Below are 15,845 nucleotides of genomic sequence, written 5' to 3' on the forward strand. Positions count from 1 at the left end.
GATCCGCCATCTTGTTTGTTCTCCAAGATAATGATCTTTTAAAGAAGGCGTTGCTGTAAAGAATATTGTAGCTCAGTGATAGCCTCCTCCCTAGCCAGTCATGCCATCACACTGCCCGATTTTATTTTCTCTATATTACACACCCTTAACTGAAGTGACTCACTTTCCTGTTTATCAGGTTAGATTAGTAATCCACTTCATGGGATGTTGCTTTATCCCCAGCATCTAATCAGTTATTTCTGATAATAACTGATAAAAATTAATTGGAAACTTCATTTACTATTTTCTTATTAAGTATTTTTATATTATTATTTATACTATTCATATATTATTCAGTATGAAGAAAATAGCAGTTACTCAAAACTGAGATAGTGTTGGTTTTAAAGAAAGCTGCTTTCTCAAGCGTAAGTTCTAGAGCTGTGTTTGATAATGCATTCATTCATTCATGTTATCTTGTGTAAAAATGATTGAAAACCTAATTTCTTTGAAAAATTTAACAGGTTCTTCCAGCACCCAAGTTGAAGATGACTAACAATCATATTTATAACAACAATGGCTATGGAGTAAGCATTCTTCAACCAACTGAGCAGTTTTTCATCATAGCAGAAGAAGCTCTTAACAAAGGAGCTGCCTCAGGAGACAAAAAGGATGATAATATGCTTTCCAAAGTAATGCAAAACCTGAATCTGGAAATGAATAACAACAAGATAGAAGCAAACTTAAAAGGGGATATCAGGATAGTCACAAGTTAAAGCATCGGGATTCATGTTAAAGTTTTAAATTTCAGATATCTGTTAAATAAATAATTCTCATATCCCACAAAAATGGTGGGTTTAAATTCAAAGCTTATTAAAAAACGTTTCAATGTTTTAGTACTCTTTCATTGCATAAATCATTTTTTAACATGTTCTTTTAAATAACATTTTACTGAGATGTAATTCACATACCACAAAATTCACTCTTTTAAAAGGGTAAAATTAAGTGACATTGAGTAAAATTTTAGTATATGGTACAACCATCACCAATATCAAATTCCATGAATCTGAACCAATTTGATGGCAATAAACTTAATTTGGTTTTAGTCCAGTAAAAGGAGCCCCTGGATGGTGTACATGATTAATTAATGCATTCAGCTATTAACCCAAAGGTTGGACATTCTTTAGAGGTACCTCAGAAGAAAGAGCTGGTGATCTGTGGTAAAATCAATCCTATGGAGTCAGATTCTACTTTGACACACATGGGGTTGCCATGAGTTGGAATTGACTCCACAGCAACTTTGCATGTGTGTGTCCAATAGAAAATATTAGATGCTCTGTGTAAAAGGCAAATCAAATTAATTTATAGCCAATTCTTGTTCATTTCCAGGTACTTGTGCTAGTAACCAGAATAGGGTAATATAGGATTAGGTTCAACAGGAAATCCAAAATAAGATGAGTTAAGAATACAAAAAGTCATTTCTCCTGCATATTCAAGAATTCTGAAAGTATTCAATACAGGACTGGATTTGTTGTTAAGTACTAATGACTTGTAGTGACCCTGAATAAGGTTTCCAAGGAGCAGCTGGTAGACTTGAACCACCAACCTTGCAGTTCAAACCAACCTTGTGGTCCAGTGCTTATCCCATAGTGCCACATCAAGCTTCTTTGATGTTTTACTGTTGAATAGTGTCTTCCTAAAATCAACTCATGGTGTAGATAGAGTGGTTGTTGCTTAAGCCAAGCAATTCCAAGCAAACAGATAATACTGAATTTTAGCTAATCTCATGGTCAGGAGTTCGAAACTACAAGCAGTTCCGCAGGAGAAAGAGGAGGCTTTCTTCTCCCATAAAGATTTACAGTCTCAGAAACCCTCTACAGGGTTGCTATGAGTCGGAACCACCACTACCATAGCAACCCTACATCGCGTTCTCAAAGAGTAGCTGGTGGGTTTGAACTGCTGCCCTCTTGGTTTGAAGTCTGGAGCTGATCCTACAATGCTACGAATCTACGAATAAGACTAGGAAGTAGAATCTTGAATTGAATGGCCATGTGTCCTCTAACACGGGATTTATTCTCTAAGTCAGAAGGTAAGCATAATTATTGGGAGTTAACTAATGATCTTTCTCATAAGGCAAATCTTATGTTGACTTTGGAATCCTGGTGTTGTGCTGTAAGATAAGAACCCAATCACAAGGCCGGTTTGAACTTCCCAACAACAACATATTGACAGGATATAAAAGAAATGAGCTATCAGGCTCATATACTTAAACCTTCCCCATTTTGACTTTCACTTCTTTGTATTATCTGTAACCTAAGCAAAGGTGATTTTTTTCCATAGAGAATCTGGTGTGGTGCTGTGGGTTAATGATTCAGACTACAAAGCCATTTGAACTGCAAGGTCAATGGTTCAAGCTCACCAGCTACTCCTTGGAAACCCTATACAGGGTTGCTATGGGTCAGAATTGACTTGACGGCACTTAACAAGCAAAGGTGATTTGTTTCCATAGAGAATCTATTTAGGCTGAAAGTTAATATATTTTGTAAAAGTATTAATGTTCTTCATTGTTTCATTGAGTAGCTTTAAAAAATATTCTTTTTTAAAGAAGTAAAATCTAATAAGTAATTACATAGGTTTTGCTCACACAGGTCTTGATAGCATCATGAAATAAAAGATACTGTCCCATGAGAGCCTTAACAGGAACAATCTTACTGCAGTGAATTTAATGAGCTGTATTGGAAACCCTGTACAGGGTCGCTATGGGTCAGAACCGACTCGACGGCACTTAACAACAACATTGCTGTTAGGTACCGTAGAGTTATTGTCAACCCATAGAGACCCTGTGTCGAGTTTCCAAGGAGCAACTGGTGAATTTGAATCACTGACCTTGCAGTTTAAACTGACCTTTTGGTCCAGTGCTTATCCTACAGCACTACACCAGGACTCTACAGCAGGACTCTTAATAAGCTGTTCTTGTTAATTGCTGTCGAATTGGTTCCGACCTGTAGTGACCCTGTATAGAGTTTCTGAGGAACAGCTGGCGAGCTTGAACTGCCTAGGAGTGAGGATTTTCCCTTCCCTCTTCCTATGCCTTGTTTTGGCTTCAAGAAGAGGTGATGGGCAAAAATAGGCTGTTTGAGGTGAGCAGGAAGAGCAAGAGCTTTGAGTAGGCAAATGTCTCATTAATTGGTCATTTTTCTTTGCTTGATGTCATTGAGTCCAACCAATTTCCTTTCCTAGCCGCAGTTCTGAATACTGATAATTTTCCCCAACTTTCATATCCCTGAAGTATACCTGCCCAAAGCACTTTTAAGATTTTTAAAGAATTTTTAACTTTCATTGTTGTCTGTCCCTCCTCTACTTCCCCACCCCCACAGCAAGTCTGACTGTACAAGGCTCAGTGGTTAAAGCACTCAGCTGAGTGAAAGATTGGCAGTTTGAACCCATTAGCTGCTGCTCTATGGGAAAAAGATGTGACAGTCCGCGTCCATAGACTTACAGTCCTGTTAACCCTATTAGGCAGTTCTACTCTGTCTCACAGGTTTGCTGTGACTCAGAATTGACAGCAATGAGTTAGGGTGTTTTGGTTTTTCTCCACTTGTCTGGTAGTCTGTCATACTGTGGTGGCTTGCATGTTGCCATGATGCTGGAAGATATGCCACCAGTATTTCAAATACCATCAGGGAGGAAAGCCCATCCTGTTGATCAACTTCTGAAAAATCGGCCAATTGCTTTGGACACATCCTGGCAGGGAACGATTGGTAGAGGGCCAATCAGGGTGTGGGAGACCCTTGGTGAGATGGAGGGCACAGTAGCTGTAACAATAGGCTTAAGCATGCTGGTGACCATGAGGATGATGCAGGGCCTGGCCCCATTTCTTTGTGTTGGGTCGCTTTGAGTTGGAGTCAGCTTGAAGGCAAGCTGTCAGGCTGTGTTCTGGGGAAAAGCGAAAGCAGTGGGGGAAATATCTATGTATATACTTCACTCAAGGAAATAGCTCAAGCAGCTGTGGAGGCTGGCAAGTACCAAATCTGTGGGTCAGACATCAGGCATGGTTGCAAGGGCTGATGAATTTGCAGGTTAGTTGGCAGGCTGCTGGCACATATCCCAAGATGATGATGAGTTGGACACAGAATTCCAAGTGAGACTGAAGCTTACTGGAACAACCATTTATATACAGAAGGCAGGACACGCACCCACGGAAACTGCACTTTTAAGTGATTGGCCATAACAGATCTTATCATGGAGGTGGTAATACACCAGGTCTCATCAGAGGGGAGTCCACTACCTGCTAAACCACTGATAACCATCGCCAGGCTCATACAGAACATTAACCATCATAATATCTTACAGTTTTTCCCCTACTGCCATAAAAACCTACCGCCAATACAGTTCTAGAGGTTACGTCTAACAAGGGCCTCGTCTGGTAAAAGTCAAGGTGTTGCTGATAGGAATTCATTTCCATGTGCATTCAGATTGGTAGTAATTCATTTTCTTGTAGCTGTAGAGCTGAAATTGACATTTGTTGATCACCTCAGGGTGGTCCCGAGTTTCCAGAGGTTGCCCATGTTCATGGGCTCATGGATAACTTCCTCTATTCTTCCCTCTATCCTCAACCAACACTAGTGGGTCAATGGAAACGTCTTGTCTCTCCTCCTCCCATTTTCCCTGACACACACACATCTGTATCAACCAGGATAAACCTCTCCATTCCTGTCAGTATCAGTTGATAAGTCCCTTTTACCATGTAAGTTATGTAATTCAGGTTCTAGGGATTAGGATATAGGATCTTTGGAGTAGGGGGCATTACTCTGCATATATTGTAACCAATTTTCCAGGCCAAAAGAAGACAAATTTTAGATCTACTTCTCTAATGAGATTTATGAAGCGTTTTCTCCACCAGGGCCACTACCCAATAGTTTGTACAATTACCCAATAGTTTGTACAATTTAAGATTCTCATTTGGAACCTAATGAGGAGTAATAGTTACGTATTTCAGCTCTGCCCTTAATTTTTGTGCACTTACCAGGCTTTTGTCCGGGAAGTGTATCTTCAAAACCACTAGATTCCCTACTATAATAGTATAGTATACTAGTTCAATTGCTTTCTAAATAAATGCTGTGGGAGTGGAGATTTCCACTGCCTGAGAAAAAGTCAGAAGTGAAACTTCACAACCCAAAGAAAACCATTGAATTTTAAGTGGTGGGAATGGAAATGTTAAAATACCATAGATGAAGGGCAGGACAGATTGCGCCTAGAAGAGTGGCCCTGAAGTGGATCGAGAATGAGAAGAGATGAATTAGAACTTCCATTTTGTCTTTTCACAAGGGGCTGGCATTATCCCCATGCCAGTACCAGCTGGGGTAGTTTCTATTGAAGAGCAAGTCTTCCGTCTATTAAGTAGTGGCAGTAGTGCGATGGGTGGGTATAAACCAAAGGGCCAAAAGTCATTCCTAGCAGCAGAAGGTATTTCCCAGTGGGAAAGTGCACGTGCATGACTTTACAGATTTATGTGCACTAGAATGCAACATACTTGAGTACAGTGGTCTAACTTTCCTAAAGTAATTATTAAAGTGAAAAATAGGAAAACTATATACTCAGTGACTTGATTAAATCAGGTGTTGTTAAACTGTAAGTACCAAAATAGGTTGTAAATCAGCTGTGAACTACATATAACTAAGTGGGTAAAAAAGTTATGGATTTGCCATTTTGATGGGGTGCGCGCCATAGCTTTCATTATACTCAGAGGAGGCTTACACCTAAGTATCCTTAAGCTTCAAAGTACTGACCTAGATAATATTTAAGGTTCCTTTTGCACATTTTAAATCTCATCTAAAAGTTTTGCCTTTTGGCAAAGTGAGTTTTCCTACATAAGCAATTTGATGTAACTGAGATCTAAATTATATCATCTGTTAAGTACCATGGAGTCGATTCCAACCCATAGCAACCCTGTATAGGGTTTCCAAGGAGCAGCTGGTGAGCTTGAACCACCAACCTTACAGTCTGATGCATTAGCCCACAACGCCACATTCCATAAGATATACACCATTATGTATTTTGGTAGTGATTATTTCAGACTATTAATTGCATATGAAACATTTTTTAGTTGGTTTACTTACCAGTAAGTTTAAGATCTGTAAGTAGCTCTAGTAGCATACTGGTTCCAAATCGGGATGAAAACCGCAATTTCAGCAGTTCGAAACTACTAGCTGTTCCATGGGAGAAAGATGAGGCTTTCTGCTCCGATAAAGATTTACAGCCTCAGAAAAAACCCTGTACAGGGTCACGAGTCAGAACCAACTCCACAGCACTTAGCAAGTTTAAGATATAGTTAATTTGGAAATATTTAAAATAATTCCTAATGCCAAGAAAAATTTTACTTAACCAAAAGCTGAGAAGCTGGTGAATTTGAAAAAGATCATGTGGTTAGCAGTCCAGTTCCCAGGTATGGTCCCAAGGTAGGCATTTCAAACCTACCAGGTGCTCCGGTTGCAAGGTCAAAACCGACTTCACAGCGCTTAACAAAAATACAACTGTACTCCATCTATCGTTTTGAGTTATGCATTTAAATTATGGAAACAACTCTATTACAAGCGACCACTCAATACATTCTACAGGCTTACCAATTGTTAAAAATTAAATGTTAGATCCAGCCTGTTCCTGTTACATTCATCTTAAACTTTAATTTTTACTCTAGGTTTAACAAAAAATGTGGAATTCCAAATTTTTGAAACTTTCTAAAATATTTTCAATTTTATTAGTCTTAGTGGAACCAAGTTGCCTTACTTGCCCAGGCCTTTTCCAACTTCAGTTTTGTCTCCAAATATCCATTCAGTCCCAGGTAACCAATTAATTGGTCACCCTAATTGGTTCCCAGTTAGTAAGATTTCTACCTTTTAAAAGCTAATGTTTTCTGATGGATTCTAATCTTTACAATTCTAGCCATTTATCTTCTAAATTGGGATGGAGATGAAGTAGCCATCAGCTTTTTCTTTTCAGTAACCTCACACCTGTTGTCAGTTTTTAGTGACCCTGTAAAACAGGATTTTTTTTAAAGGCGCTCGCTCTGGTAGCATAGTGTGCTAACCTCAAGGTCAGCAGTTTGAAACTACCAGGTGTTCAAGAGAGCTTTCTGCTCCTGCAAAGATTTGCAGACTCAGAAACCCTGTGCAGGGTCAGAGTTGGAACCAACTCCACAGTACTTAATAGGATTTTAAAGGAGCAGCTGACATTTGAACCTTGTGCTTCAAACCAACCAGTGCTTGTCTACAGCCCCACACCAAGACTCCAGTAGTAACAACCTTTAAATGAAATATTGTCACCTAAGTAACCTTATAAGGTAGTATCCTGGTCCAATGATGCCACGAAATTTTTGCATGACATTAACATTTTCTTTACAATATTGACATAAACAGAATTTCATATAGAGCCAGTAACTGGCACTAGTTTTTCCCTCCTGTGGGAATTAGGAAACTGAAACTTATGTATTAAACTGACCCCACAGGATATTAGACAAAACTCAACACATTAACTGTGATCCACAAGGTAAAAGGGAATGTCTGTGTGACCATACCAATAATGGTTTTGCTGAGCTGAAAACGGAATTTGGGCGCGAACTTAAATTTATGGGACAGAATACAGTAAGCTTAAGATTCCCAAAGTTATCTTTTGTCTTTAACTCAAATCCATTAAAACTATCCCCAAGTGGTTTCCAAGCTTTCGAGATTATAACTCAAACACCTCTTTTGGGCAACTTTTATGGAGAGATGATTGTCAAGTTAAGGAATTATTGAAATGCATACACTGTGTAAATTTCATTACATGTGCAAAGGTCAAAAAAAAACACCAGTTTTTTGGGCTTGAGTGTAGACTGGGAGGGAGATCAAATAGTGTAAGTTTAGCATTTATCTTGAAGGCAAAGATGATGGCAGTGATACTAGATTTACACTATAGTGGTACAGAAGGATTTTCAGAGGCCGAACACTATGGTCAGAGTATCAGTTAAGAGACTGCTGTTCTTAAAGCCAATAGTCTGAGCACAGTAGCAGCACTTGGTTTGCAGAAGTACAGATTAGAAAATGTTTGACAATGTGTCCAATCAACGCTGCATCCAACATGGAGCTATGAAAATCAATCAGCACCAAGATAACCTGCAAAACTCATGAGCTTCCTAATAAATGCATTATATGGTGATAGTGCTTCACAAGAAAAGTAAGAAAATGATAGCACAGCCCATTTTTCTAGGAAACCAACACAATTTAATGCATTTGTATAGCTTCATATAAGTGATAAGCTTCTGTTAAAATAGAAACTGCTAAAATCTGACAGTAACATTTTCAATAGCATGCCTTCAAATAAGAGCCATTTCTGTGGAGGAAATAAGATATGAGGCTCCACACCTTAAGGGAGCTACTAGCCCCTAAAAATGTGACCGTACCAGATTTCAGTACCAAAACAGCAAGTTGTGGAAAGATCAGGCATGTGAAACATGACATTTTGGGAATCAAAAGTGCTAACTTACGGTATTTGTCCCTTCACAAAGAACTCAGTAAAAATCATGAGAAACATCAAGTTGTCTGTGGTAATTTTTTTATTAAAATAAAACACATCAGATCATGATAGAATAGGATGATCACCATGGAATCCTAGACAGGAAGTGTCTCTACCAGTATCACTGTAAGCAAAACCTGAAGATCTCTAGTTTATTCTAAACAAGCCCCCAAGAACTTGTAACTTTGAAGGCTAAATCGGAAGCCCCCAAGAATCTGTAATAAGTAAACCTTCACCCAATTCACATAATAAAGTTATAAAAGAAAACAAAAACACCAATATAAAAACAAACTGTTCTGTAGTCCCATAAAAAGACACTTCCAGTTATTCTCAGAACTGCTAGCAGTGGTGGTCCAGGAGCAAAACAGAACCACATAAATTAGTCCTCCCATTAACAAAGAGGAAACAAAATGAGGTAATATGGGGGGGGGGGGCGTGGTCAAGGAGCAATTGCTTTTCTGATTGCAAGTAATGGCAGAAACTCTGCAGATGAGGTCAAGCAGAAATGAGTGAAGCGAACAGCATAGAAATGAAAAGGTAAAGCAAGTGCAGGTCTAATGGTAACAATGGGGATAACTGCTTCTACTATCTGGTTAAACCATGGAAAGAAAGCCTTTCCCAATTGTAAAACTGCACAAAAATGTTTGTTCATTCAAATTGTAAACATAAAATATACCAGGCCGGATTGTCCCTTCACTCACCCATATGAGCAGAATATACTAGTACTATATACTTCCCAAGCCAGGAGTTCCATCACTAGCACTATCTTCTAATGAGCTGTCACTGTTTCTCTGCTGGCAAGAATAGGAAATGTCTTCATCATCCCAGACACTGTAGATATAAACTCAGAATATAAGACCCAACTGTGTTTTACCATTCCATCTTGTATCACAGTGGCATTCAACCTCAAACAAGCTAATGACACCCAGTATGCCGCAGGAAACTACTAAAAAGTAGTCTTTAAAACTTGTCAGATCTTTGAAAAATCATTGATCAACAAGTATCTGTTATGATAACATAGAATTTGTCCAACTAAAATTTGGTGACACTTTCACTTTATGTAAATACTAGGGGGAGATCCAATGTTAGTGGAAAAACTCCATTATCTTATAATTCCACAAACTTTTGAAAAGCCCCCTTCCTTCCTTGTGTAATCTTGAGAAGTCTGAATTGCAATGGAAAATGATTAGGAAAGGAAAATTTTCACCTTAGTCTTAAAAAGAGTTTCCAAATACAAAGCTTGGAGGGATACCAACTGTGAAACCTTAGAAGTCCCAAGTTTCCCTCAAGTGCAGAGGTCTGTTGTGAGTTTGCGCACTGGCTTAACTTCCAATTTCAGGACTAATTATTCCAACTGTTACCAGTAATAATATCACTAGGTGTACTTCTGAAACAGAGTACATTTTTTTCATTGATGTTTAGGAGAAATGTAACTGGGATTGAAAAATTATTCTAATGTATAAGATCAACAATTAAATACGTGGCTAATATTCAGAGTAATACTTTATTTTCTATTGTATTAAACTAAAGCCAAGAAAATATCAAGGTAATTTCAAAGGCAGATCTTTACTCCTTAAAGAAAAAAATACAAACGGTGGTACTTTTATAATAGATCATTATTTTTACATAATATAAACAAAATCACTAATGTATCTATATACTTGGTTTCCTTAAACTACAATGAACCACAGAGTGGAAGGAAAATGAGTTTACTTACTGGTGGGCAAACAAGTATTTTGGGAAAATACATAGCATGCATTTTTTTAAACCTGTCTACAAGTATATGCTGACATAACAAAGCTTTAAAAGCCACCACCTCTGCCTTGTCCAAAGTAGCCTCCTCCAAAACCCCCCCTGGGACCCCCACGCTGGAATCCCCCAGATCCTCTGAATCCACCTCCACCAGACCCTCTGTAATCTCCTCCAGACCCTCCTCTGAAGCCACCTCCTCTGAAACCTCCACCACCACCTCCACCATATCCTCCCCGAAAGGAGTTGGAACCCCCACCAAATCCACCACCACCAAATCCCCCGCCACCTCCATAGCCTCCACTCCCATAGCCTCCACCGCCATACCCACCACCATAGCCTCCCCCACCATAGCTAGAACCACCCCTTCTGTAGCCACCTCCATTGTCATAGCGGGCCATCTTGGGAGGACGTGGACCATCTCCATACCTAGGAAAAAGCACAAAACCATACCTTTTAGCAGTTAATCCTAATTTGTCATCAAATCGACACATTCCACCCCACATAAAATTCAATCAAAAACGGAATGAAAACAAATGCACAAATACAAACAGAAAGTAAATTTTATCACTCTTTGGTCCTAACTCTGAAATACGAGACGGCATTAAAAAGGTGTGTGTGTGTGTTTGGGGGGAGTGGGGGATCCACTGTCTCACAAACTTTTTGACAATTTGTCTACACCAAAATTTTCTCCATATGGTAAAGTAAATGAAAGCTAATGAAAATATTTATATTTGTTATTAGGACATTCCAACACCGAGTTCAATGCAACACACTGCAAATCAATTATTCCTCCAGTGGGGTAGACGCTTCTCTCAAATACTGGCCCTCCCCAAAAAGTAGCTCCACCAGTCAGAATGAGACTGGGATCATCTGTGCAGCACACCTTTTAATCCATCACCATCCCTAAGAATTCTACCACAAATCCAACAATTTCTTCACTTCTTTGTTCCAATTGTTTCTACTGTAATTCAGAATACTGTCTCAACGATACATGCTAAACGTTTTCTTGAATTTATCCAATCCAGTCCTAGTAGTTGTATCAACACTGTGTATACGTAATAGATACTCATCCCTCCGAGAGCAGATGATCTGAAGTCAAAGAATGTCCTCTTAAACATTCATCTACCACCCTCTCAAGAGTGTATGTCTTTATAGGGTTCCTTTCTACCTATAACACATACTGATGTATTAGAGACCATTAATATACAGGCATAAGACAGTAAAGGACTACCTGCACTAAATTTCATAGTCAATTTGTTTATAAAATTTTAACCTAAAAAAACCTAGCCTGCATTTATCACAGGACTGTATTTTATATAGCTGCTCTCTGCTTGGTACTCACCGTACACTGCCAATCATAAGGGTGATGCCAGAAGCAGAGGGCCTAGAAATTTGGCGAATTGTGTTCAGCATTCGTTCATTTGTGGGGTCCAACTGGCTGATGATGTCAGGCTGTTTGGTTACCTCAACAACCAGAGATTCCATGGCTGCCCGGAGAGCAGTGATGCAGGCAGCAGCTTCATGGGATATTTGCAGTTTAATCCTGAAAAAGAAAAATAATTTCTTAGCCAATTTTAGTACTTGAAACTACTGTATCCTAAGATTTACACATGAACATTTATATTAATATGCACTAAACTACTAAAATTCACTGCAATATATCAGCAAAAATTTAAAACTACTAAGCACAATACTAGAAGTACAGTGAACCTCCTTACAAAAAGCAACAGAAATAAGAACCATGAGACTGCTACGCAGGATAAGGATGAGAATTAATGCTTCCTCAAAGATTTAAAACCTTGGAAACCCCATACATGCTCACTGTGACTTGACGGCACAAGAAGCATAATATTGGCAGCAGTACACAGCATTTAGCCTCCAGTAAAGAATGACACAGATGTTATGAGTTTTCCAGGATTTTAAGGATACAGCTGAGCCTAATTTTCATTATATTGGATTCCATTTTGTGCTAAATGCTTATCAATGTGTGGAGCGCCCTGGTGTGCCGCGGGCATGACAATGCAATGGATTGCAAGGTCAGTGGTTCAAACTCACCAGCCACTCCTCGGAAACTCTACACAAGGTTCTCTATGAGTTGGAACTTGAACAACAATGTAATGTGTTCGCATTGAAAAACAATGTAATGTGTGGACTATGTAAAGTGTCAATATTATGTTGATAGATGAGTCAGTTCTGATTCATGGTGACCTTGTATAGGATTTTCAAGGGGCCCTGGTGGGTTGGATCTGCCAACCTGTTGTTAGCAGTCCAGTGCTTATCTTACAGCACTATTTGTGTCTACAAATTAAATCACATTAGCACATTAATGGCATCACATGTCAATACTACGAATTCAGTTTGAGGTTCACATACAAAAATACATACCAGTCATCTATAATCATAATCTGCCCATCAGACTGCACTTTCTTGGCGGCAAAGAGGAGCAACTGTAAGGGAGTCACTAAAGTCATGCCTTTAGCAGAGATGGCTCGGGTTCGAATCTGCAAATGAAAAAGAGGCAAGAGGAAAGAGTTTACATTCCATATTAACAATGAAAGACATGCTTTGAAAACTAAAGTAAGGTAAAGCAATTTCGATTTTCAGTGTAAACTTTACATATTTTTTTCTTACCTTTTCACCAAATACAAAGAAAGGGCATGGGTATTTCATGTCCTGGCTTCCAAAAGGACAATTGACAGATGATTTGTGAATAAGTGCGTTACGCCCTTCGGTGGTAAGGATCTTTCTCTTTTCCTTATGATAGCAAACATTGGGGTATACCCCAAAGGCCAAGAGGGAGATAACAACATCCAAATTATTATCTGGTCCAGTGTTAGTAAACACTTGTGTCAGCAAACACTCTGTAAAGAGGAGTAAGACAGAAAAATCAGATAACTGGCTAACCTTGTATCATATACACAGAGTAAACACAGTAATAAAATGCCAAAGTTCTTTTACAGACTCAAAACATGGCGTAAGCTTGAAGTGATTACTTATGAAAAAAATCCCCCAATTAACCATCTATACTCAAATAAGACAAAGACAAATAAAAACAAAATATAACCCAGAAGGGTATTTTTAAAAGTTATAATTCCTAGGGAAAATGCAGAAACCATAAACAGGGCCAACCACTGGAATGAGAGCCTATGTTTCATCTTGAGTTTGGACAAAGGATTTAAAACTTTGGTGCCTGGTTCCTCTATGTGCCTCAGAAACTCTATAACGGAAGGTGCTATGAGTTGGAATTGACTTGACAACTCCCAAGTGTTTCTGAGAAGTGATTATCAATCTGCCAGACTTCTATTACTTTTAGAGTTCGGTGTGATGCTATATAAGCACTAGGTTGCTAATCACAAAGGTTCAAGCATAATGCGGTTTACTTCCTTTTTTAAAGGACTTTATTAATGTGGAAAACGGAAATCACAGGAGTTCAAAAACGAAAAACTAGCTGTGGATATAGAGAATGCATCATGTATAAAGTCTGAAGTCAAACACGTCACTGAAAATTCAGATGTCCTGTGAGTTAACGTGCTGCGCTGCAAAGTGGTTTGAACTCCAAGGTTGGTGGTTCAATCTCACCAACTGCTCCTTTGAAAACCCTATACAGGGTGGTCCCAACAAACTCTACGGCACTTACTAACAACAACAAAAACACGAATTCAGGTATGTATTTTAAGAATGTGAAGCCTTCTTACCTTCTGGAAATCCAGAGTTAATCAGAATTTCTTTGAGCTGAACTTTAGCCTCCCAAGTCATTCTCAGTGTAGCCATATTCAGTCTCTTGTGCTCACAAAAACGTATCTCTGCCTCTTCTCCACCCATTCTAAAACATGCACAATTTGAAGTCATTCACAAAGTCCAAGTAGCTAGATGTAGATTAGAAACTGAAGACTATACACATAAAAAATATTAAGTTTATACCTAGCATCATCCCATGCTTGGAATACTGATAAAAGGGCCACATGATCAGAAAATCTGTTCCCAGCAAAATTCCGATGGATATAACCCAGTCTCTTTCCTTCACTAATGAAAGGCTCTGGAAAGCAGGTGGCAGCAGAGATGGTACAGACAGCATCTCCCACACTGAAACAGACAAATCCAGAGTAGATGATCCTTTTGTCAGCAACTAGAATGGTATTATCAAGGTGGATAAAAAGTCTTTTTTCGGTTAGAATACTGCTTCTATTAGCACTGAATTTAGCTTATTATCATAAGTCACATCATGAATGCATTGCTATTTTTCCTTTCAATAAATCTTACATTCTTCAAAATTTTGTGATAAAATTATCTCTTACATTATTCTCTTTCATGGGAAAATTTACCTCTTGGGATGAAATGTACGTCTTTTATGAGGTCTGTGTTTTTTCCTATGTACGATGGATCAAGAAGCCCATCTACTGAATTTCATTTTGGTCATGTGGAAGTAAACTATGTTTGCCAATATTCTCTACTTAAAAACAATTATACTTCTTTATCTGAGAAAATCCTACTTTTTTGAATAGGAGAAAAGAAGGATAAGATTCTGAAGTTGTTCTACCATTTAACTACCAGCAATGAAAAAAAGTACTTACTAGAAAATACACCCCATTATCATCATTTTGCCAAAACGAGGTTCAATGGGGAGTTTAGCCAGGATTCTTCCCAGAGGTGTTAACTCATCATTGGCATCTAACGCATCAAGCTCTGTAAGGAGGCATTTCTTGGTGAGTAGAAATAGTTATAAACACTCATTTAGACAAAAATGAAACATTTCTTTCAAGATTATCCTATTGACAATGTACCTAATTTCAACACGTCAACTTACAACACCATGCTTCACAGCCAACAATTTTAATTCTTTTCACTCAAAAACACACTGTATCAACACCCTGGGTAGAAATAATCTCTCTTTAGAAACGAAGGCAAGTGTGGTCCATAGCCATGAAATCATGTGATGGACAGAGACAGGAAATAGGGGTGCCTTGCTCAAAGATGGCCAATGACTGTGCCACTGTATTTGTCACTTTTCCAACCTGGCAGTAACTCAACTCCTGCATCAGATTCCTGACTCTATTCCAGGGATTCAACCCTCAATTTTATCCTTAATAATATATAACCAAATTGTATCATTCTGGTCTGTTCTGGTTCCACTGAGCAAGCCATTAATGACCAGTAAAAACTGTTCAGTAGAAAGAACTAGGTCTAGAATTGAATATAGTCTCTAAATGCAACAATAATTATAATGGCAGCCTAAGAATTTACTTGTTAGTCTTCTGTCTTTTTTAAAGAGAAAAATGAAACAATCTGGCCCCAAAGCCTTTTTTCCTACCACTTTACACTCTTTCATTGTAATCAACATGGTAATATGGCATTTTCCCACTAACTTTTCAAAGTCCCTTGCAGATCCAGTTTAAAAATGTACAGAAAACACTGTGGTACTCATTTGTGACTGAGACTCTAATTTTTACACACTGGTGAGGAGATAATAGCCTTCCCTTTTTTCTACTCTCCTTTGTCTCCTGCTGCAGTCAGACTCATGTTGTTATCCTCTTCTATAATGTAGTCCATTATAATACTGACTACACTAA

At 38.5% G+C, this 15,845-nt stretch overlaps 2 protein-coding genes across 2 annotated transcripts in view; one reads left to right on the top strand and one right to left on the bottom strand.

Annotated features, from left to right (window-relative positions):
• The window catches only part of SHCBP1L (SHC SH2-domain binding protein 1-like), a 63,811-nt gene extending 63,059 nt beyond the window's left edge, over window positions 1–752 (top strand). Inside the window, exon 8 of the mRNA XM_006872556.1 lies at window positions 501–752. Within this exon, the coding sequence (XP_006872618.1) occupies window positions 501–752 (252 nt within the window). The remainder of the gene's footprint in view (window positions 1–500) is intronic.
• A 9,576-nt stretch (window positions 753–10,328) lies between these two features.
• Window positions 10,329–15,845, bottom strand: part of LOC102824286 (ATP-dependent RNA helicase A-like) — a 35,477-nt gene continuing 29,960 nt past the window's right edge. Inside the window, exons 21-27 of the mRNA XM_006872557.1 lie at window positions 14,850–14,961; window positions 14,200–14,361; window positions 13,974–14,101; window positions 12,910–13,139; window positions 12,664–12,779; window positions 11,621–11,821; window positions 10,329–10,704 (exon numbers count right to left, since the gene is read on the bottom strand). Of these exons, the coding sequence (XP_006872619.1) occupies window positions 10,329–10,704; window positions 11,621–11,821; window positions 12,664–12,779; window positions 12,910–13,139; window positions 13,974–14,101; window positions 14,200–14,361; window positions 14,850–14,961 (1,325 nt within the window). The remainder of the gene's footprint in view (window positions 10,705–11,620; window positions 11,822–12,663; window positions 12,780–12,909; window positions 13,140–13,973; window positions 14,102–14,199; window positions 14,362–14,849; window positions 14,962–15,845) is intronic.

This window comes from Chrysochloris asiatica, unplaced genomic scaffold (assembly GCF_000296735.1).
Source record: "Chrysochloris asiatica unplaced genomic scaffold, ChrAsi1.0 scaffold00203, whole genome shotgun sequence".
NCBI classification, from domain to species: Eukaryota; Metazoa; Chordata; class Mammalia; order Afrosoricida; family Chrysochloridae; genus Chrysochloris; species Chrysochloris asiatica.